We start from the raw sequence: 24732 nt of genomic DNA, 5'->3' as shown, positions 1-24732 counted from the left end.
GATGGAATTTAATTTAGATAAATGTAAGGTCCTGCATTTTGGAAAGGCAAATCAGGGCAGGACTTAAATACTTAATGGTGAGGTATTGGTGAGTGTTGCTGAACAAAAAGACCTTAGTGTGCAGGTTCATTGTTCCTTGGAAGTAGAGTCGTAGGTAAGATAGTAAAGAAGGCGTTTCATATACTTGCTTTTATTGGTCAGTACATTGAGTATAGGAGTTGGCAGGTCATGGTATGGCTGTATAGGACATTGGTTAGGCCACTTTTGGAATATTGTGTTCAGTTCTGGTCTCCCTGCTATAGGAAGAATGTTGTGAAATTTGAAAGGGCTCCAAAAAGGTTTACAAGGACGTTGCCAGAGTTGGAGGGTTTGAGCTTTGGGAAAGGCTGAATAGGCTGAGGCTGTTTTCTCCGGAGTATTGGAGGCTGAGGAATGACCTTATGGAGGTTTTTAAAATTTATGAAGGGCATGGATAGGGTGAGTAGTTAAGGTCTTTTCTCCAGGGTGGGGAGTCCAAAACGAGAGGGCATAGGTTTAGGGTGAGAGGGAAAAGATTTAAAACAGACTTAAAAGGAAACCTTTTCCACGCAGAGGGTGGCGCATGTATGGAATAAGCTGCCAGAGGAAGTGGTGGAGGCTGGTACAATTACAGCATAGGAGGTTTGAGAGGGATATGGGCCCAAATGTTGGCAAATGGGACTGGATTAGTTTACGACATCTGGTCGACATGGACGAGTTGGACCAAACGGGTCTGTTTCTGTGCTGTACATCTCTATGATTATAACTCTGACTCTTAAAGTGGCAGTCCACCATATAGATACAAATACACAACAGTAATACTTTGAAACAGGACACTAAATGGATAAACAGCTAATCCAGAATACCATATCAAATTGAATTGTAACTGCAAAACTTGAAGGCACAGCTCGAAAATGATGAAACTCATGTTGGGACTGATATTAGAAGACATTCCTTCACCTCATATCCTCCTTTTGGCTGGTGTAATCACGTGGTTTTGTGGAGTCTACAACATGGTGATAGACCATTCATTCAGCTGTTCTGTGTTATTGTTTATGAAGCAGAGGTGTGACCTTCTGTTACCCACTTTTATCCAGTCCAATTAGTCCATCCTTCATGCACTTAACTACATTCTGCTTGAATACCTCTGTGCTGTTCTACCCAACTAGATCTTCTGTTAACATTGCATACTTATCACTTTGGATAAAGACATCCTCTTTGAGGATTTTTAGTAACTGCCTTATATTTACAGCCTCTAGTTTTGAACTTGTCCATCTATGCTAATACATTATTGGCATCTACCCTAATCTAACCCTTTCACAAATGTAAAAGATCTATGATTCGGAGATGCCGGTGTTGGACTGGGGTGTACAAAGTTAAAAATCTCACAACACCAGGTTATAGTCCAACAGGTTTAATTGGAAGCACACTAGCTTTCGGACAATCACCTGATGAAGGAGCGTCGCTCCGAAAGCTAGTGTGCTTCCAATTAAACCTGTTGGACTATAACCTGGTGTTGTGTGATTTTTAACTTTGTAAAAGATCTAAATTAGGTCATTCTATTTTCCATTCAAGTGAAAAGAGTCTCAGCCCATTTTGCCTTTTCAGATAAGTAATTCCTCTCCATTCAGATGCCATTCTTGTGAATCTTTTATTCAGAGTCTCTATGCCTGTTTCATAATATAAAAACCAAACCTATGTAAAGTAGTGTACAGTTACAAATGTGAGTTCTTTACAAGTTTAACAAAACCATATCAGGAGATATTTTCAATTATGACAAATTAGAGTTTAAGAAGGATGATAAAGGACAGCAGAGAGAGTGAAGAGGAAATTCAGATTTTCTTTTAGACCCATAGCAGCTGAAGATTTTAGTGAAGACATTGAAATTGGGAATGCTTAAGAGGCTTGAGTTAGGAAGCATAAGTGTCTTAGAGCTGCAAGTTGGGGCACACACAGCAGAGTTTTGAAATAACCTCATTTATGAAAAGCAGAACTTGGGAGGCCACCTAGGAATATTTTTGAATAGTTATGTCCAATTTATAGATTAATTTGATTTCAAATTTATTAGTATTCACTCTGCCTTGCATTCATAATCAGATTCATATTTAGTCCAAATGGGAATTCCTTTAATGCTGGTTTCTTCCACTTAGTTTTTTTTAATCCCCTTTTCTCTATTTATCCCCTTTTATGTATTTAGTTTATTTTGCTCTTCATTCTTAAGACAAATGATAAGTTAAAGACCTAGCTGTCACTAATCCCTCAATAGTCAGGTTGTGTGCTGTGATGACCTCTGACAACTTGTGTTAACTGGACAGAAGTTGTTGTTATACTTAGTGTACTGTGCTTTTTTGGTATCACCTTTTGTGGTGCAAATATCAAGTGTGCCAGCTGCAAAAGTTGGTGAAGTAGCTGGGACTGGGACTGTTCCATTGTCACCATACCCACTGAAGTTCAAGGGGATGTTCCTAAAGGCTTTTTTTCAAGCTGGTTAAGCTACAACTGGGAAACAAACAAATGATTATAATCATGGCCTATTGTATGTTTTGTAATCAACCTATTCATTGATGTTATTACATACCTCTGGAGCAGGCAGAACTTGAACCAGGATCGCCTGGCTCAGAGGTAGGGGCACTACTATTGTACCAGAAGAGCACTATGTTCTGTTACAAGCTGCTGGCAACTTTGCTCCTAACTAAGGTTGTTTTCAAGCTGTGCAGCTGCTTTATTTGATACTTCACACAATTCTTTTGGGTTGAGTTCTGCGCCTTTTTTCTCTGTACACTACTCTTTCGAAAAAGTAACATAGTATGGAGGGCTGTCTTTGGGAAGTGAAAGGTCACAAGTAAGCCATTGGATATGATTACAAGTATGCTGCTGGAAGATGGAAGATAGAGTGGGAATCGATAAATAACACAGGATTCGAGATGCTTGCTCTGACCCTGTGTGTTCAGCAGAGTGTGAAGTGAGCAGCATTTTCACTGTTCTGCCACTCTGCCTGTGATCAGCACGGTTGTCTCTTGAGGAGAGATGCCAAGAACAGTAAATGTAATTTTACAAAGCCATTGCACATTATCTGTGTAAGGCATAACAGTATTTGTCAGCTAAATGTTTTCTTTCTAGCCGAACGGTTATAGGATCAAAAATAAATTATTACATTTTTTGAATAACACAGCCCTTCTTAATTGGATCTTTCATGTAAGACATTGTGTTGCCGCAAATAGGATACCTAACATAAATCAGAGGAGAAGGATACTGATTGGTACACATTTTATCACCACCTAGCTCTGTTCCTTTTCCTGAAGGTATAGAGTCATAGAGATGTACAGCATGGAAACAGACAACAGTTTAATGTTGATTTGTGAGCAGAAAACCAACTGACCCATCAAATATATCCAATGCTGACAATGACTAGAGCAACATGACTAGACATTCCCCATTGTCAACCATGTGGCCTCCTGAGAGGGGATTTAATTTGGAAAAAAAGTACCAATAATAGTGAGTGGAAAACTATGATGGTCCCACAGAACCACAGCTGATGTAGTTGGGCACCACCCCCATGTGGAGCCTGGATGACTGGCTGAGTTGGTAGCATTCTCTCCCCTGAGGAGGAAGTTGTTGGGTCAAGGCCCACTCCAGACAGTTGATCATCAATCCAGGCTGACACTTCACAGTACTGATGGAGTAGGACTGGATTCTGACAGTGTCGTCTTTCAGATGAAATGTTAAACCTGTATATGCCCTCGGGTGGATGCAAAAGCTTCCATCTCATTATTTTGAAGAAGTGCAGCAATGTTATCCCTGGTGCTCTGATCACTATCCCTAAAACAACATCCCAGAAAGAGATGACTGGATATTACCACATTGCTGTTTGTGGGAGCTTGCAGTTGCATTTCCTACAATGACTGCGCTTCAAAAGTACATTCATTGGCTGCAATGTGTCATTGTACATCCTGAGGTCATAAAAAAGGGCTGTATCAATGTGAGTATTTGTTTCTCTTTTAACAATATCACCACATGCACTTTCGGCAGATGATAGTTAATGAGAATTAGGAACCCTGCCTGCTTCCCAGCCCCATTCCCCTAGCATTCTCTCCCTCTCCTTGCTCAGGGACATGGGGCTATTTAAATTGGCCTTGTGATCAATCTAGCTGAGTTCAGCTAACTTAACACCCTTTGGGGAATGAACCTGGAAACGTTTTGTTACAAAGCTCAGGTTGTTAAATGTACCGTGGAATTAAGCTGTAGGAGAAGACTGTCTCAGCTGCACCCTTTCAAATTCTTCCTTAAGCCCATGCTCCTTGTTAGTTATCACCCTAGAGCAAAGAATCCAAGCCAGTTACCTCAATATAATACTGTGGACACGCTGAACCAAAGCATGTTGTGTTCTAGTCATTGCTGATCTTTTATTTTAGCTTCATTTCCCTGTCCTCTCCCCATGTCCCTTATCTCCATGAGAGATCCAGAATTGGCTATATCAGCTAAGAAGTTATTCAGCGATGAAGTATTCACAATCATCTGAGGAAAGAATTCCAAACATTCACAACCCTTTGAGGGAAGAAGTTTCTTCTCCTTTCAGCCCTTGATCTGTGCAGATCCATGGTAACAATCTCTCAAGAGTATCCTCCGTCAGGCCCATTCGGAATCATCTTTGTTTCAATGAAAGCACTGATTGCTGTCTTGAACCTTGAAGAAGATAGGCTCAATTTAGTTAGTATAGAGTGTGAGGATCAGCAAGGGAATTAAGAGTCATGTGGACAGACCAGAAAGTGGAGTTAAGGCAATTCAGGCAGCCATGATTTTACCGAAGGGAGAAGGAGGCTCGATGGGCAAGACCTCTCATCCCTTGGACTCATTGAGTGAGCCATCACTATAAGACCTCCAAAACTTTCCTTAAATATGGAGCCATTATGTAACCCCAGGGTGGAGAATTTAAAAAACTAGGACATCACATTACAGGGTATGGGTGAGACTGCACCTTAAATAGAATGTTCAAATGAGATTCAATAATCTCATTCCTGGGAGGGAAAAGTTAACCTGTCGAAGGTAACTATAACTGGTTCAGTTTTTCTTTATTCATTAGAGTTTAGAAAAATGACCGGTGGTCTTTTTGAAACATACCAGATTCTGAGGAGGGTACAACAAGGGAGATGTTGATAAGATGTTTCCATTATGGGGAGTCTTGAACTAGTGGACATAGAGTTAAAAAGCTGACCTAATGGCAACCATATAAGCACTGTTGATTGTCATCAACAGCCCATTTCGTTCACTAATGGCCTTCAAGAAAGGAAATCTAGCATCCTTACCTGATCAGGCGTACGTGTGACCACAGACACGCAGCAATGTGGTTGACTCTTATCTGTCTTCTGGGCACTTTTGTTTTCTTTCATCATTCGTGGGATGAGGGCGTTGCTGGCTAGGCAGCATTTATTGCCAATTGCTAATTCACCCAGAGGGCTGTTAAGAGTCAACTACAATGTTGAGAGTCTGAAGTCACATGTAGACCAGATCAGGTAAGGATGGCCATTTCCCTTCCGAAAGGACATTATTTGAAAAACCCCATCTGGTTCACTGTCGACAATGGATTTACGGTTATCACTAGACTCTTAATTCCAGATTTTTAGACTTGGGGACAAGCAGTATATGTTGGCCTAGCCAGTGTTGTCCACATCCCATGAACATAAAGATCCTGCTCCATTTCTATGCAGCTGACCATTCTCCCTTCCTCTCCTGAAAAGGTAAGACGGTGACAGATCCTGACCCCAAGGTCTGAGTGGTTACCTGGTGGATGCAGCTTGCTGCTTGCTTCTCTGGGCCTCCATTTAAATGTCCCTTTACCAGCATGTTCCTTTTCCATCCTTTGTCTACTGAAATGGCATCTGTAAATGATCAGGACTGATTTCAGACAACTCTGAATCCACTTCAGCCCTTCAGGACTTCAGTCTGGGAGCTCAGGGGCACTATTAACTTTCATGCTTCTACCAGCTGCCTTTGTGCACAAGAACACTCAGCCACCTCATGCATCCACCTGGGGTGCATGTTCTAGCTCTTAGCTTCATTTCTGAGTGCTTACTTACTTGGAGCCTGCCATCCTCTCTGGATTACTGTGCTTTTTGACCAGAAGAGTGAGCATTTATGATGGGCGAGGTGTTTGAGAGCCATTGAGTGGCAATGCTGCATACAATAGTGAAGTTGCTAGTCCTGTTATGTAGAAGATTATTGACCTTTCTCTGCCCTGCTGTGTCTTCCTGTCTGATCCTGGAGACAGCAATGACCGGTTGCTCTGTGCCAAGGGTAGCTGTGGCCCTGGCTGCCTTCTCAACTACCCCACCCACCAGGTCACTATCTGGAGAGTATCTCTTCCTGAGGTATATTGTTTTCCTGGGAGGACAGCTTGAGAGTTCCTGGCTTGCAGCATCTGAAGTGCTGTATGTCCAGGCTTTTGGTGTGGCACAAGCGGCTTGTAAGTCAGAAGGTCCTGGCAGCAGGTGGAAGTTCGCCCCTACTACTGCACAATTGCATGAAAAGGACAGCAAAAAGGACTGGTTGCATAGTGAAATAAGGTAAGGAGCAGAAGACAGTGTGAGCAAAGTCACTGTGAGCCATCATTTGACATGAAACTCTCTGAAAATAACAGAGCCTAAAAATGGGCAAATCTATCCCTTTGTGGTGATCAACAGGACATTCCCTATTCTTTGGGAAGGTTGGTTGGTGTTGCCTACATAGGTTTGCATAGTAGGCATACAGGGCTTCAGTTTAACAGTTCAATCTTACTACCAAAGCGAATAACCTCAAATTTTCCTATCTTATTATTCCATGTCCTACCTTATTGCCTACTCACTTAACATGTTTATATCTCTTTGCAGTGTCTTCCTGTTGACCTTGCAATTGATGTTCCCACCTAGCTTTGAATCACCAGCAAATTTAAATTACTCCTCTCAGTCGCTTTGGGAAAAAAACAATCTGCCATGGCAGGATTCATACCCAAGTCCAAGAATATTGCCTAGATCTCTAGATTAATAATCTAGTGATAATACCACTAAGTCGTCATCTGTTTAGTTATACTCTCAAAAAAAACTAATAAATTTGTCTAACACAATTTCTCGTTCACAAAAAAAGTTGATTTTAATGACATAATGATTTTTTTCAGTGTTAATATTCCCTTAATAATTACGGCAATTTTCTAATGACTGATGTCAGACTCAGAGGCCTGTAGTTTTTTTTGTGCTTTTTATCTCTGTTGAATAAGGGAGCTACATTTGCTGACTTCTAATCTGCTGTGACATTCTGGAATCTAGGGAATTCTGGATAAATTATAAATCAGTACATACATTACAAAAGTCACAGTAAACTTTTTTTTGGGTAAGTATTTACCTGTGGCCACTTCTACCTATTGTAAGTGGACCAGGTTTCAGGCCTCAATATACTAATATAAATTACCTGCATGACCTAATGTTTCAACAGACACTTCTTATGGACCAGGCCAAACTCCTCAAAATATATGAAGAAGATAGCCTAGACATTAACTTTTTTTCTTATTTTAAAGACACGTACCAGGTGTTGAGCTCCAGATGCAATTCGTTTGGTCAGTTTTAAGCAAAACACACTTTAGTTAAAATATAAGAAAAGATAAAAAATGGAATAACAACTCTGTTGGAAAACTTTACAGAATAATAGATTATTTAACTACTAAACAGTAACTGTTCCAATATAGTAACATCCCATTAACATACCCTCGGAAAAGGCAAATTCAGTAAATAGATTGTTTCATATGCAATTTGAGCAGTAGGAAGAGAACCCCCAGCTTTTAGTTGTAACAGAGGAAAAACCATTTCCACGTCCGCATCAAACTCCTAGCAGCAACTGCTACTGGAAAAACTAAAAACCTAGTTCTGTAGGAGCTTGACCCCACATATTCAGACTGCTTCTATTGTTCTGAATTTAGGGAAAAAAACCAAGGCCTCACAAGCTGTTCACGTTAGGCTTTGAAGCACATTGCTTCGCACCTGTGTCTCAACCTTCCTTCACAAAAAAAAACACCAAGACCAAATATACCCTGTTAAAGCCATAGTATCATCACACACTGAGCCAAGAGGTTTGCAAGCAGGACACTAATTTTTGGAATTGTATTTATTGTCTTTATGTTGAAAGCTGCGTTCCAGATAAGGCATTTCAACCTTGTTTCAGTGCGTGGAAAATTATATGGTACAAATGTAGGAGTTCCTCCAGTTCATTCTTTATATGTGAAACAATGATCGGAGTACTGCCTTCCAACGTAAAATGTGTGAATTCCTGTTTTGTACAGTAATTATTTACACACTTTGGGAATTGTAATTTGAAGTATGAGCTTTCATGACTGGACATTATTGAAATGAAGGAAGCTTTTCTCATAAATGAAGTATACAAGGTCAGTAGATCACATGAAAACGCCACCACCTACAAGTTTCCCTCCAAGCCATTTATCATCCTGGCTTGGAAATATATTGTCATTCTTTCATTGCTGGGTCAAAATCCTGGAATTCCCTCCTTTAGGGCATTTTAGACTAACCTAAGCAGGTGGACTGCAGCGGTTAAAGAAGGCAGCTCACCGTCAGTTTTTCAAGGGCAACTAGGGACTGGCAATAAAAGCTGGACCGGTCAGCAATGTGCATGTTCATGTAATGAATTAAAAAAAAAGACTGCCCTCTGAAACAAAAGGCAGCTGATTTAAGCCATCTGTGAAAAGACAATTTTTACGCTGCAGCCCAACATCAAAAAGTTAACATGAACAGATTATCACTGAGATGGTGCTGGATGATTTAAAGGAGTTATTTTGCTTGTCTTATGGACCTCATAAATCATTAACACTGCTGTTCAAGTGAGTGATGAGCTCTCTACAGTATTGACAAATCAAGATCACTTTTCAGAAACTGCTAGCACTTCGATCCTTTAATAATTTCAAATTGAAACCACAACCATCGCTCTGGGTTTAGAGGAAGTGATGGGGGGAGTCTGGGGACTGGGTGTGAGAGATTATATTCAGCATTATGTATTGCAATCTAACTGTTTCAGATCTATTTATTAGATAATCCTGAATTCCCTGCCTCCTCATCCCACCTTCCACTAAAACTGGACACATGTAACTCACTCATAGATATTGTACTTCTTGGAGCTTCTTGATAAATTAGCGCTGCATTATGTAGTTTCTGATCAGATGCTGATCTCTAAATCTCCCATTATCAAATTAGAATCGTCGGCTACAGATGACAGTATTTGCCTTTAAACTGTTTCTTTGTAGCCTTGTTAAGCCCAAGAATATGTATTAATATTGCACTTGAATAAGCAAGTGAGATGTCATCTGTTGAAACTTCATGTAATAGTGTTGAGACTGGGTTTGTCCTGGTGTTTCAGCCATTTCTTTTGAGGGAGCTAAGCACTTGTTAGATTTTAAAGGGTGTCCTTTTAAATTAACTTGGTTAAGTAAAGAGCACACTTTTTTTTCAGTTCAGAGGACTGCATTTCAAAATCAAATACAAGAGCACAGAATAGACAGTGGCATTTCAGTGCAGTACTGAAGGGGTAGATGTTTTATCAAAGACTATGCTTCAATTGAGCTGTTAAACTGAAGACCTGCCTTCCTGTTCGTACCATCTTCACAAAGCAGGGAATACCCTGCTGACAGCTGCAACAACAACTGCATTTATTTTGCACCTTTTAAGAGAGTAAAATGTCACAGGATCATTATCAAACCGGATGTGACATTGAACTGCATAAAGAAATATTAGGGTATTTTGGTACAATAGTTAGGTTCTAAGGAACGTCTAAAAGGAGAAAGAGCATAAGAAGTGTTTAGGGAGAGATTTTCAAAACTTTGGCCTCAGCAACTGAGTTCATGGTTACCAATAGCAGGGGAGTTGAATTTGGGCATGCACAAGATATCAGCACAAGGGGAACCGGATTGGAGGTGAAAGCAAATTAACTACTTTCTTGCAATGTTTCCATCTTGGTGGAAGCTATAGTGCATGTCAGTTAATTGTTAACAATTAATAAAGCAATTAATTGTCCATTCAGTGCATTGAGCTACAAGAATTTCCAGTCTTTTATTTTGGTTTGGTAACTATGGTTATCTGATTTCTATCATAGCAATTTTTAGCTTCCCTTTATTTAAAAAGAATCTGGAAATTTTGTAAGTAGAGAAACAGAATATTTACTTGAAAAGGACATAATTCTGACTTGATACTGATTTAAAAGGAACTGTGAATGCTGTAACCCAGTACAAATCTGAGTGAACAGCGTATTCTCTGAAAGGAAGAAACTGAATGCTGAGCATCTAAAATGTTCAGCTGATCAAAGCACTCTGTCTAAATGTTAACCCATTTTTCTCTTCCAAATGCTGACTAAGTATTCCTAACAGTTTTAATATCTATTTAATTCATTACAGTAGGCTGCGTATGTGGTGCTGTGTTTATCTAGCCAACTCTATTCAAATATATGATCATTTCGTGAAATGGCATTGCCATCCATGTTTTCTGTGGACTACTTTGTGATTAGTGCTATGGGTCCTGTGGGATTGTTTAGCAGTTTGTTAAGATCACGATGATATTCAAACCAGTTATTGTAGCAAGTTTAGAGCAAGTTGTTGCCGATGCTGGAATCTGTACTGCAAACAAAAAAATGCTGGAAGTCGCGATGGGTCAAGCAGCATCCATGGAGAGTGAGAAAGCAAGCTAGCATTTCGAGTCGAGATGACTGATGAAGAGTAATCTAAACTCAATGTTAGCTCTCTCACTCACTCTGTCACACACCAAGCACACGCACACATGTCAGGATGCTGCCTAACCCGCTGTGATTTCTAGCATTTTTTATTTTCATTGTACCAAGTATGTTCAGATACATATTATACAAAAATAACGCACAGTATATTTTAAACACATTTATAGCATCATAAGGGAAATGGGTCAATGCAGGTACCTATGCTGGCTGTTTAATAGAAGTATCCAGTTAGTTGTGTTCATGTGTTCTTTTCCCATATCCCTGCAATATTTTCCACTTGAAATATTTGTCCAATGTCCTTTTTCAAACTTATTGACTTGAGTATACTTATGAGGGAAATCAGGAGGGCAGAAAGGGGACATGAGATAGTTTTGGCAAATAGGGTTAAGGAGAATCCAAAAGGTTTTTATAAATACCTTAAGGACAAAAGGGTAACCAGGGAGAGAATAGGGCCCCTCAAAGATCAGCAAGGCAGCTGATGTGTGGTGTCACAGGAGATGGGGGAAACACTAAACAAGCATTTTGAGTCAGTGTTTACTGTGGCGAAGTACATGAAAGATCTAGAATGTGGGGCAATAGATGGTGACATCTTGAAAAATGTCCTTACTAAAGAGGAGGCAGTGCTGGATGTCTTGAAATGCATAAAACTGGATTAATCCCCAGGACCTGATCTGGTGTACCCTAGAACTCTGTGGGAAGCAAGGGAAGTGATTGCTGGGCCACTTGCTGAGATATTTGTGTCATCAATAGTCACAGGTGAGGTGCCGGAAGACTGGAGGTTGGCTAACGTGGTGCCACTGTTTAAGAAGGATGTTGAGGAAAAGCCAGGGTACAATGATCAGTGAGCCTGACATCGGTTGTGGGCAGGTTGTTGGAGGGAATCATGAGGGACAGGATGTAGATGTATTTGCAAAGACAAGGACTGATTAGGGATAGTCAACATGGCTTTGTGTGTGGGGAATCATGCCTCACGAACTTGATTGAGATTTTTGAGGAAGTAACAAAAAGGATTGATGAGGGCAGAGTGGTAGATGTGAACTATATGGACTTCATTAAGGCATTCGACAAGGTTCCCATGGTAGACTGGTGAGCAAGATTAGCTCTCATGGAATACAGGAAAACTTCCCATGTGGATATAGAACTGGCTTGAAGACAGAGGGTGGTGGTGGAGAGTTGCTTTTCGGACTGGAGGCCTATGACCAGTGGTGTGCCGCAAGGAGATGTGAACTATATGGACTTCATTAAGGTATTCGACAAGGTTCCCATGGTAGACTGGTGAGCAAGATTAGCTCTCATGAATACAGGAAAACTTGCCATGTGGATATAGAACTGGCTTGAAGACAGAGGGTGGTGGTGGAGAGTTGCTTTTCGGACTGGAGGCCTATGACCAGTGGTGTGCCGCAAGGATCGGTGCTGGGTTCACTACTTTTCGTCATTTATATAAATGATTTGGATGCGAACATAGGAGGTATAGTTAGTAAGTTTACAGCTGACACCAAAATTGGAGGTGTAGTGGACAGCAAAGAAGGTTGCCTCAGTTTACAATGGAAGCTTGATCAGATGGGCCAATGGACTGAAGAGTGGCAGATGGAGTTTATTTAGATAACTGTGAGCTGCTGCATTTTGGTAAGGTCCTGGGGAGTGTTGCTGAACAAAGAGACCATGGAGTGCAGGTTCATAGCTCCTTGAAAGTGCAGTCGGAGGTAGATAGGATAGTGAAGAAGGCATTTGGTATGCTTTCCTTTATTGATCAGAGTATTGAGTACAGGAGTTGGGAGGTCATGTTGCGGCTGTACAGGAATTGGTTAGGCCACTGTTGGAATATTGCGTGCAATTCTGGTCTCCTTCCTATCGGAAAGATGCTGTGAAACTTGAAAGGGTTCAGAAAAGATTTACAAGGATGTTGCCAGGGTTGGAGGATTTGAGCTACCGGGAGAGGTTGAATAGGCTGGGGCTGTTTTCCCTGGAGTGTCGGAGGCTGAGGGGTGATCTTTATAGAGGTTTATAAAATTATGAGGGGAATGAATAAGGTAAATAGACAAGGTCTTTTCCCTGGAGTGGGGGAATCCTTACTAGAGTGCATAGGTTTAGGGTGAGAGGGGAAAGGTATAAAAGGGACTAAAGGGGCAACGTTTTCACGCAGAAGGTGGTACATGTATGGAATGAGCTGCTAGAGGAAGTGGTGGAGGCTGGTATAATTGCACGATTTAGCAGGCACCTGGATCGGTGCATGAATAGGAAGGGTTTGGAGGGATATTGTCCAAGTGCTGGCAAATGGATGGATGAGTTGGGCCGAAGGGTCTGTTTTCATGCTGTACTTCTCTATGATTCTGCTTCTGTCACCATTCTGGACCATCATAACTGGCATTGTGAAATCAATTCTTATCTTTTCTTCTCATTACTTTTGCAAATTAAGTTAAGTCTACCCATCCATCTCTGGTTATTATCCTTCCGGTTAATGGAAACAATTTCTGTGAAGCCTCTCATTATATTGCATATCTCTGCTAAATATCCCTTAAATTACTCTGCCTTAATTCAGACTTCTGCTTATTTGAATGCATTTTTTTTTCTTTTGTCTGCAGGCATAAGTAAAGTTACTTACATGTCAGATAAGTACCGTGACATGCCAGAAATGAAGGCCTCAAAGCTAATGTTGGACATGGCTGGTGTACAATGCAGGTGAGTAGATGGTGTGCAATATTGTAATCTAAATCTCCAGGTGCTTTCAGAACCAAGTCAACAAGGATTAGTGCGGGAATAATGCCTTACTGTGCTAACACAATATATAGCCTTTTCCTAAATAAGTGGAGTCAAGTGGCAGGTTTAATACAGTCAGTAAAAACAGACTGGGTTGTGGTTAGTGATTTTGATGATATGATGCTCTATTTCATGTACACTGGCTCACAATGTGCAAGACTGATCACCTGACTCAGCTGCTATTGAGTGTTGTTTATTGTTTATTTGTCACTACCTCCCATCCCCAGCACCTCTGAGACCACAGAATAAATCATCAGTTCACTAACTGGCTTGAGGCACTGCAGTCTAGGCCACGCAATCATGTCCTTTTAAAACGTCTGGGAGGATTTGTGTCAGATAATCTCTTGACATCAATTTGACCTGGTTCGTTTTAACCTGCTAAGTTTACACCATTGACTACAATTTCCAAATACTTGAGATGTTGTAAATTAATTCTTCACGGAGCTTTCTACAGCTTCTGTTCTTTTCTTTTGCCTATACACTTCACATGACGAACAGTGAGAAATGCCCATGTAGATCGCAGCTTCCAATGGGAAGGTGCAGGCTTTAGAAACCACTGAAGGAGGCATTAAACTTTGTCATTGACCGATTTGTGAAAAATTCCCTCATCTCTGTTGTCCCCTTCTTTGAAATGTAGTAAAACTATCCCACACCAGCTGGATCCATATGCTCTTAATGCATTTTCCTTAGATGTATCTTTCTCCATCAGTTCGAGTATGATGTTGGATTTCTGCAGCTTTTTTACTACCTTGGAACTGCTCACAGATTCCTCTTTCTAGTACTGAGGTTGCTTTCCTTTATTCTTCTATCTACTCTGATTCCTTTTGCATTCCTCCTCTGTTTGAATTCAACATTTATGGTGCTTACTTTGAGTATGTATTTGTGCTTTCTATTTGCATTTCTGGCTACAGTATGCATCCACGTATGCGAGGTAAAAGTGAAGCCACTATAGTCCCTGAGAAGCAGAGGGCATTCGAGACAGCCAACTGAAAGTGAGGGCAATAACTGTTTTTTTCAAAATTACAGCTTAGAAAAGAGCTCCGGGTCACCATGCCTCATGGTAACCTCAGTCAGTGTAGGAATTGAAGCCATGCTGTTGAGTTAACTCTGCATCACAAACCAGCCATTAGGCCAACTGAGCTGACCATCTGTTAAACTACACATACCCCAGAAAGAAACCATTGAGCTCAAGGTCCTATCCACTGTTGGTGCTCCACATGAAGCTTTTCCCATGCCTACTGATTCAGCCCAAACAACGTATCCTTCTTTTCCTTTCTACCTGTGTACAAAGCTAGTTTCTCCTGAAATGCACCTTTGCTAATACCCTTACCAGTTTCTTACGGTGGCAAGTTCCATATATTAAACATTTTCTCAGTAAAGAATTCTCTCCGAGATTTTTAGTGGATTTATGAGTGTCTTCTGTTTCTGGGCTGTAATTTAAAAAAAAAATGTTATTATATCCTGACCTGTAGTATCCTTTAAACCATATGCACTGCTCTCAGCATCAGGAAAATGGTGTGCTTACTTACTGGAAAACACAACATGAGTTTGCGGCATAATGAGATGGATCTATTGTTTTACATTGTGCATTGCCTAGTTTGATGTACCTCCAATGAGCAAGTTCCATTCCAAATAAATGAGAATCCTGGGCTTGTAAATTATGTGAGCAACATGCTGCTATAGATAGATATCATGAATGGTGCAAATGTGCAATTCTGTAACACTATGCATTACAGACAAGGTCTTGTGTTTGCAATATAACTTGGTCTCAAGAGAAACCATCTGTCCGTTGGTGATACATTCAGATCTCCTAATTTAGAAAATTCCTGTCTCTCTCTTTTTTTCTCTCTTTCTCTTTCTATTTCTCTTTCTCTCTTTTTCTTTCTTCCCCTCTCTCTTTCCTCATTTTTTTTCTCTTCCACCCCCTTCTCTCTTTCATTTTCTCTCTTTCTCTCTCTCTTTGCCATTTTCTTTGTGTCATCTAGAAAATATTATATTTGGCTCCCACATCCAAATGATTGATATATATCCTGCACACTGGGGCCCCATGTACTTATCCTTGCGGTCCTCCAACTAGTCAGTCTACCAACATGAATATGACCCACTTATTCCTACTTTCTGCCTATTCGCCAATCCTTAATCCATGTCAGTATGTTACTTGCTACTCTTTGTGCTTAAATTTTGTTAACTAACCTTTTGATGTTTTGTAAATCCAAGTACACTTAGTATAGTTGGTTTTGTTAGTAACACTGTCACATAACTGTACCAAGTTTGCAACATGCAAAGCTAATAGGTCTGTAATTCTGTTCTTTTTTTCTCACTTCCATCTTAAACAGTGGGTAACACTTTGTACTTCTAACCCACAGAAATCATTCCAAAATCTGGAGAATTTTGGACGATGATCATTAATGCATCCAGTACCTCGACAGCCATCACCATCACTCTTGAATTATGACTAATTCTTAGGGAATTATCAACTTTCAGCTTCATTAATTTTTCCAGTACAATTTTCTTATAAAAGCTAAATTTTCTTCAACTCTTCATTTTGCAATCCATTTGGATCTCTAGTTGCAGGAAATTTCTAATATCTTCCTCAGTGAAAACAGAGACAAAGTAACTATTTAGCTTCCCTGCCAATTCTCTAGTCGGCTGTATAAATTCTCCTGACTCTGCCTGTAATTGATCCAAATGTATTTTGGCAAATATTTACTTTTACATAACTATATAAACTTTTACAGGCTGTTTTTATGATTTTTGCTAATTTACATTCACACTGAATTCTTTATCTCTATGCCGTTTCTTGGTGGTCTTGTGCGGTATTCTAAAACCCTCCCAATTCTTGTGTTTCTGGCAACTTCATAGACTTTTTCTTCTAACCTTCTATAATGCTCAACTTCTTTATCATTCCAGCCACAGTCCTAAACAAAATTCAAACCTAGGTATAAAAGTACATGCCTAACCTCCATTCACACTTTGTGAAAAAGAACAAAAACTGGGAAAAAGAATCATGGAAAATACACAAATGGTCTTCCAAATTACCATTGTCTACTCGCAATGGAAACATTTCAAGACAAGAACTGAGCACTACATTTCTCCCACACACTGGTTACAGACATATCTTCTGTAATGTGACATGCAACTATTTTTCAACAACAAAGCTTTCTAAAACAGGTTCTCCGGTTTCCTTCCACAGTCCAAATATGTGCAGGCTAGTTGGCTTGGCCATGCTAAATTGCTCATAGTGTCCAGGGATGTAGACCCTAGATAGATTAGCCATGGGAAATGCAGAGTTACAGGGATAAAGTAGAGGGGTGGGTCTGGGTGGGATGCTTTTCAGAAGGTGTGAACCCAATGTGCGAAATGACTACTTCCGTATTGTAGGAATTCCTATGATAAAAACTGTGCCTTAGTTATTATTTCTACAGTTTATTTTAAAAATTGGAAAACACAATACTCACGTCTGCTGAAAACAAGTTGTCAATTCTTCTAGCTAAAAATGGATCTTCAGTATGTAGCTGACTGAAGGTCTATCCCTTGGGTTTCTTTTAAACAACTGTGACATTAAGTTATGCAGATCGGAGGTATAATGAATAGACACAGGTTGGTAAGATCCACAGATAATCTTTAGCACTAAGTTTGAGCTGAGACGTGGCAGAAGGAGTTTAATTTAGATAAATGTGAGGTGCTGCATTTTGGGAAAGCAAATCTTACCAGGACTGATACACTCAATGGTAAGGTCCTAGAGAGTGTTGCTGAACAAAGAGACCTTGGAGTGCAGGTTCATAGCTCCTTGAAAGTGGAGTCACAGGTAGATAGGATAGTGAAGAAGGCGTTCGGTATGCTTTCCTTTATTGGTCAGAGTATTGAGTACAGGAATTGGGAGGTCATGTTGTGGCTGTACAGGACATTTGGTTAGGCCACTGTTGGAATATTGCGTGCAGTTCGGGTCTCCTTCCTATCGGAAAGATGTTGTGAAACTTGAAAGGGTTCAGAAAAGATTTACAAGAATGTTGCCAGGGTTGGAGGATTTGAGCTATGCGGAGAGGCTGGACGGTCTGGGGCTGTTTTCCCTGCAGCATCGGAGGCTGAGGGTTGACCTTATAGAGGTTTATAAAATCGTGAGGGGTGTGGATAGAATAAATAGACAAAATCCTTTCCTGGGGTCAGGGAGTCCAGAACTAGAGGTCATAGCTTTAGGGTGAGAGGGGAAAGATACAAAAGAGACCTAAGGTGCAACTTTTTCACGCAGAGGGTGATATGTATATGGGATGGGCTGCCAGAGGAAGTGGAGGAGGGTTGTACAATTGCAACATTTAAAAGGCATTTGGATGGGTATATGAATAGGAAGGATTTGGAGGGATATGGACCAGGTACTGGCAGGTGGGATTAAATTGGGTTGGGATATTTGCTCAGCATGACGAGTTGGACTGAAGGGTCTGTTTCTGCACTGTACATCTCTGATTCTTTCCCTGGCTCACTTTCTCTCGCGCTCTCTGTTTCTCTCGCGCTCTCTGTTTCTCTCGCGCTCTCTGTTTCTCTCGCGTCGCGCTCTCTGTTTCTCTCGCGCTCTCTGTTTCTCTCGCGCTCTCTCTTTCTCTCGCGCTCTCTCTTTCTCTCGCGCATTTGCTCAGATGACGAGTTGGACTGAAGGGTCTGTTTCTGCACTGTACATCTCTGATTCTTTCCCTGGCTCACTTTCTCTCGCGCTCTCCGTTTCTCTCGCGCTCTCTGTTTCTCTCGCGCTCTCTCTTTCTCTCGCGCTCTCTCTTTCTCTCGCGCTCTCTTGCTCTTGCGCACGCTCATGCTTGCTCGTGCTCGCTTGTGCGCTCTCGCTCTCGCTCTTTCTCTCGCATGCTCTTGCTCTTTCTCTCGCTCTTTCTCTTGCACAAGCTTTCTCTCATGCGCTCTCGCTCTTTCTCTCGCGCGCTCTCTTTCTCTCGCGCTCTCGCTCTTTCTCTCGCGCTCTCGCTCTTTCTCTCGCGCTCTCGCTCTTTCTCTCGTGCTCTCGCTCTCTCTTTCTGTCTCAGTCTCTGTTTCTCTGTTTCTGTATTTTACTTTCGTGAGTGCTTTCTCGTGCCCTCTTGTGCTCTTCCCCACCCCGCCGCACACACATGCACACACATTCCCCAGTACCATAGATTCTGTTAGTCTCATTAAACAGAAAGTCTCATGCTTCTTTCCCGAGTATCAATAGAGAAATTACAAATGTGGAAGTCAAGTGTCAGAATGTCTGACTCTTCTCACTTGTTCATACTGTAAATTTTGCGAGGTGTTCTCTAATCTATCTACACTTCAATTAGCAAACATTCCTTTCCTTCAAAATCCTACTCATTGATAGGAATGTAATCTATGCTGAGCATGGGTCTTAATTGCAGTTTTTGAGGATGCTGTTAACTTTTACTGTCTGAAGGGAAAAGAGCTTTCTTTTAACTTTTAACTTTCGTTCATAAAGAACCTGTTGTGTCCTTTCCCTGGAGATCTTACGAATAATTTCACAATGTTTTTGGTTGAGATAGCTGTATCAGACCTGATGCGAATTGAACACATGCACGTTCTACATTAGAATAAAAAAAAAAATTTTCCACATTGACAGGTACTGTGGACAACGATTTGATAGTCCATTTTAAAAAATATTTTTCAATAAAATGTTTTTTCAATATTATAATAAACCAACAACACAACTCAATCAATACAAACTTAACAAAACTACACTCGTGAATATACATACAAAACAAGGTAAATAAACGGATAGAAGAAAAACAAAAATGAATAATAAATAATACAGCTCAGCATAACAAAACAAAATCTCTCAATTTTCAAGAGCATTAACTAATACACATTCATATGTTTGGGATTCTTCCTCTCAGGATGCTAGGTTCATCGGACTCGTTCATCATGGCTATATAAAAGCCCTTATTAGAGTGGCAGATAAGTCTGTAACTAGGTAATCCGAAAAGGGCTGCCATGTCTAATAGAAATCCTCAGTTTTTTGGTACACCATACATGTGGAAAAGGTCAAAGGGATGTGTTCCATGACAAGCTTATGCCAACCCGACAGACCTGGAGGGTTTGGGGGGCTGGGTGATGTTTTCAGTCACCCAACATAATAGAATATTTTTCCTTGCGCAAAAAGTAAGGATATTGAAAAGTTTCTTCTGATGCACGTCTAAGTAAGGTACCCTGGACAGGCGCAAAAGAAGAGAGACTGGGTCCAGCTCCAGTCCGGTCCCCAAGATCCTCTCCATCAAACCTACCACTGCACTCCAGTATGTATGACGTCTGTAGTAGGACTGCAAGCAATGAGTGAGAGTACTGTAGTCATTCTATTAGGGACATGTTAAAGAATCTCCCACATTGAATTTTGAGAGATGATCTGGGGCCAGATGGACTCTATGAAGAATCTTCAGCTGCATGGCATGGGTCCTATTACAGATTGAAATCCTTCTTGTGTTTTCCCAAATATCTGTCCATGCCTCAGAGGAGATCTCAACCCCAATTCTCTCTCCCAGACCTCAAAGCCACTCAGCCTCTTCTGAGGGGCCACTCTCCAACAGCTGATCAAGAGTGCTGACAGAGAATGTGTTCTTAGCACGGATCACCCTCTTCTGTGTCGGCTGTGTAAGAGTCAGTTAAAAGTGTGGTTCTTTTTTGACTAAAATCCCTGATCTGAAAAAGGTCTTTACTAGATAGTCTGTACTTATGAGTTATTTGATCAAAGGACATCATTGTTTCTCCCTCAAATACATCACCCATGTAAGAAAACCCCCTAGCTGCCCATAGTTTAAACCCGGAATCCATTATCCCCAGTTGGAAACCCAGTATACCAATTATAGGGGTAAGAAATGAGGTTTTGTCTATATTGTCCTCGCTCTCCCGTATTGCCCTCCATGTTTTAACAGTATTGGTAATTATTGGGTTATGACAATACTCGGTTACTGCCCTCATTTTGTTGAAGAACAGCAGACTGATAAGGGGGCATTTTGCTTGAGAAGCTTCAATATCTAACCATATTGACGCCTAGTCCCCGCAGGCCCAGTTGCTCATATAAGATAAAAGAGACCTTAATTGGTAGTTTTTAATATCCGGGAGATCTACTCCCCCAAGTTGCAATTTGCTTAGCTTGATAAGGGGCTCCTTATGGTGCCAAATTAAAGAGCTGAACCTGCCAGTAATTGTCTCCCGAATGTCTGTCTGGGAAAGAGCAAAGGAAGCATTCGCATGGGTATAGCAAACAAAGGAGGACATTCATTTTAACAAGGGCTATCCGGTCTAGCCAGGATATTGGAAGGGCCTCCCATCTTTGAAGATCTTATTTAATTTTGTCAAACAAGTGGACAAAGTTCGCCTTAAATAACTGATCAAAGATGGCAGTAATGAATATACCTAAAAAGCAGAACCCCACCCCGCAACCATTCAAAAGGAAATCTGGATTCACCCTCAGCATCAGGTATTTCCCGAAGGCCTCCGATAGGCATGGCCTCCAATTTTGTAGCCTGAAAAGGCACCAAACGAATTCATATATTAGATCAGGTGAGGTACCGAAACTACTGGGTTTGACGAAAAGATAACATCATCTGCATACAATGTAATCTTATGTGACTTTGACCCCACTTCTGGGGCAGATATGTTGAGGTCCCTACGATGGCCTCTGCTAGTGGCTCAATCTCCTGTGTAAACAACAATGGTGAAAGCGGACAAACTTGTCGACTGCCCCTAAAAATATTAAAATTGCTGGATCTTGATAGTTCATTTACTATGCACCCACCTCACAGACTGTTGTAGCCTTTATTATCAGAGCTTAAAAATGTGTTGCTAGAAAAGCGCAGCAGGTCAGGCAGCATCAAAGGAGCAGGAGAATCGACGTTTTGGGCATAAGCCCTTCTTCAGGAATGCAGGAGAATCGACGTTTCGGGCATAAGCCCTTGTTATGCCCGAAACGTCAATTTTCCTGCTCCTTTGATGCTGCCTGACCTGCTGCGCTTTTCCAGCAACACATTTTTAAGCTCTGATCTCCAGCATCTGCAGTCCTCACTTTCTCCGCCTTTATTATCAGGGCTGACATTCATTATGGCCGAGGGCTGATTTCTTCACCCACGTGTAAAGGTCTGAAAAGATACTTTTTTTTTACCTTGTACCTCATAAGGTCTTCATATTTGTATCTGCAGATTCTAAATTCTCACCAGCTTTTGACAACGTTTGGCATCGTGTCGAATCCAAATGCAATATCACCGCAAATTTGATAGACTAGAGACAGTCCACATTGTGTTGCTACTCCCCCTGGAACTAGTCCCATGATGTAAATAGCAGACTTCACAAAGGCAATTAAAAGTTGTTTTTTCTTTTCTGACCTGGTACAAATTAGCTCCCCTAAGACTGCAGCAAATCTTTTCCACAAATGAAGCACCAGTTCAGATTGAAAGGCTGCTTTGGGTTAGGTGAGTTAATGAACTGGAAGAGCGGATTTCATAATGTTTCATGTATTTATGAGAGTGTTGGCTGTGTAAACAGAAGGTGCTGGCAATACTAAGCAGGTCTTGTAGCATCTGTGGAAAAAGAAACCGGCCAGCAACCAAAATCCCTGTAAAGGCTGTGGCCAAAGTTTCAAGTTGATGAGCCTTCATCAGGATACCACAGGCCTCGGCTGAAACATTAGCAGACAAAGAGCCAAGGATCTGTGTTTGGGTATGAATATGTGGTATGTAATGTTTGTGCCTGTGCATCTTACCAATACATGGACTAATAGATGTCTTTCTTTTGTTTTGTAGCAAATTTATTCCAAAGAATAAAACAATTACCATTGATTTTGAGTCAATAAACAAAAGTGGAAGTTGTTTAGAAATCAGCCCGAGTGCCTCAACAACATTGGCCTGAAGCTGCATCATGGAAAATCTCATTTACTACTTCCATACTTTCCAAGTCTCTTTTTTTTGTACTTGTCATTCAAGCAAATGACCTGCAAACTGTTGGCAGCCTGTTTTCTAAACAGTGGAAGTTAACTAATTAATGTATTTTAAGCACTGTGCAAAGTTTTTTGTTGTTAGAATTAACAGTGAGCTGCTTCAGCTTGCCCTGTGTATGCATTTACTTAATTATATATATGTAAAATATAAAATCTTTGGTAAGGAACTACAGAATGAATGAATGACTGTGATGGCAGGGAACTTTAAGTCATGAGTCACTAGCAATCTTATTTCTGGTGGAATTGCAGAATATGGAATGATGCCGCGGCTTTCCTCAGAGTTCCGTTTCAGTTTTGTCAGATTTACCTGGCTTCCTGAACACACACACACACAGTGTTTGTTTCTGCCCTCTTAATAATCAGTCGACTGGTTCAAGAGCAAATCCCTCCCTGATCTGCCTATCCTGTGGTTGGCACAGTCTGTCACAGTTTGTAATCTGCTGAGGTAGGCAGATGCCTGAGGGTTCCTCCCTGTGTGGGAACCCACCTGGAACATTTTTAAATGTGACCTCTTGTCAAGTCTGCGAACTTGGTTGGTCACTCCATGCCCGAGGTTATATTAGGGATGGTCATTCATGTTTCCTTGGATTTATTCTGGCTTCCTGACAAGGTTGTGAGAGAGATTCCAGACATGACAACAAGTTGGTCATTTCAAACAGTTAATGCCTACAGCCATTTTGCAGTTAAAGGTCCAGTTTACCTTTAAAAGTTCTGTCAAAGAGTACAAATACAAATCATCACTTGATATGTTTTTCTGTTTATTATTTTTCTCACTCTTCCAGTGAAAGAACTTGTGATTCTGTTGTTCCATCAAAGTAAAATTGTTAGTGGCAAAGAATTATATTTTATTCCTGCAGCAAAGCCTCCGATTAAGCAGTGATGGTTGCAGGATCTTGCTATGCACAATTCAGTGGAGTGATTGTGCTTCACACGTTTCAGACGAGTTTAAGAATGGCTTGGAAACATCCCGAGGACAAGAAAAATATACAACATAAATGCAAGTTGCTTTTATTTGAAACTGCGATATTTTTTTTTTAGTTTGGATGTTCGGTTTCTTTTTTATGCAGTGTGGCAGTAAGAGTTGAGAGGTGCTGCCAGGAACATAATTTTACACCTAAAGCCTTTTGATCAATTTCTTGCACACCATATTACCACCACAGAGACTATTTCCATTATTCACACCTCAGCACCCATAGTCTTCCAGAAGTGAATTCCAAATATCTCATACTGTTGTATAAAGTTGTGCTCCCTGAGTTTGCCCCTAAATGGCCTGGTCCGAATTTTAAGGTTACATCCCCATGCCCTAGGTTCTGTCACCAGTGAAAGAACTGGTGTCATGTCCTTTAAACATATTAAGCATCAAGATTGTATACTCTCATCAACCTTTTATACTGAAATGAATGCCAGCCCACCTTTTCCAATCTGCCCTCATTATTAACACTTTAATTCCCAGTGTCAGTCTAAATCTAATTGCAGTCCCTTCCGTCTAGTACTTGTCTGTTTCATAATTTTTTCTGTCTAGTCCCCTGACTATGCCTATGCACAAAGTTATGAACCTCTTTGCATTAATGTGGGTTTACAATAATTCTGTGCCTATAGGGCAGAAAAGTTGGCATTAACTCAGCAATTCATTCACGAATCACTGTCACTTGGGAATGTATGAGTTCTGCCATTCAATAATATTGTGGCTGATCCAATTGTAACCTCAATGCCACAACCCTGGCTACCCCAATAACCTTTCACCACAACACCCACCCCCTCACCAGCTTATCAAAATCCATCTCCTTCTACCTTACACCTGTTCAAAGATTCTGCTACCACCACCTTTTGTGGTTAGAAAATGTTTCTCCTCTGGCTACAGTTGATGCCCCCTTATTTTTAAGTGGTCACTTGCAGTCCATTCTACTTGCATGTTTTCTATGGATTGTCCTTTTAAAAAAAATGTGCAGTTTAATACACGTTTTATTCTTCTTAAGTGTGTGCTTTTTAATGTGGATATCTAAACTTTGTTGTTCGAAACACAAACCAAAATTATCTCTGTGTGCCGTTTAAGAAATGGAAAATTCAAAATCCTTTCCCCATATCTAAAAAGCATACTTTCACTGCTACAGGTAATGTTAGAACAGGGTAAATGAACCACAGTCCACATATATTCAATTCAAAAAAGGGGTGAACACTGCGTGATACATAATGTACCTCTGTGAGTACCTCGTGTCTGGTACAAAACAAATGAAGTGCTCATCTCTACA

The 24732-nt window shown here is 40.7% G+C and overlaps 1 protein-coding gene across 1 annotated transcript in view; it reads left to right on the top strand.

The window, feature by feature from the left end:
- Positions 1 to 24458, top strand: part of dctd (dCMP deaminase) — a 71864-nt gene extending 47406 nt beyond the window's left edge. Inside the window, exons 5-6 of the mRNA XM_043705236.1 lie at positions 13350 to 13446; positions 22290 to 24458. Coding sequence (XP_043561171.1) covers positions 13350 to 13446; positions 22290 to 22395 — 203 coding nt within the window. The 3' untranslated portion in view covers positions 22396 to 24458. The remainder of the gene's footprint in view (positions 1 to 13349; positions 13447 to 22289) is intronic.
- The last annotated feature ends 274 nt before the right edge of the window (positions 24459 to 24732 follow it).

Source organism: Chiloscyllium plagiosum, chromosome 2 (genome assembly GCF_004010195.1).
Source record: "Chiloscyllium plagiosum isolate BGI_BamShark_2017 chromosome 2, ASM401019v2, whole genome shotgun sequence".
In the NCBI taxonomy this organism is placed as follows: Eukaryota; Metazoa; Chordata; class Chondrichthyes; order Orectolobiformes; family Hemiscylliidae; genus Chiloscyllium; species Chiloscyllium plagiosum.
The sequence above is the reverse complement of the archived record's forward strand: the minus strand, read 5'-3'. Positions and strand labels throughout refer to the sequence as shown.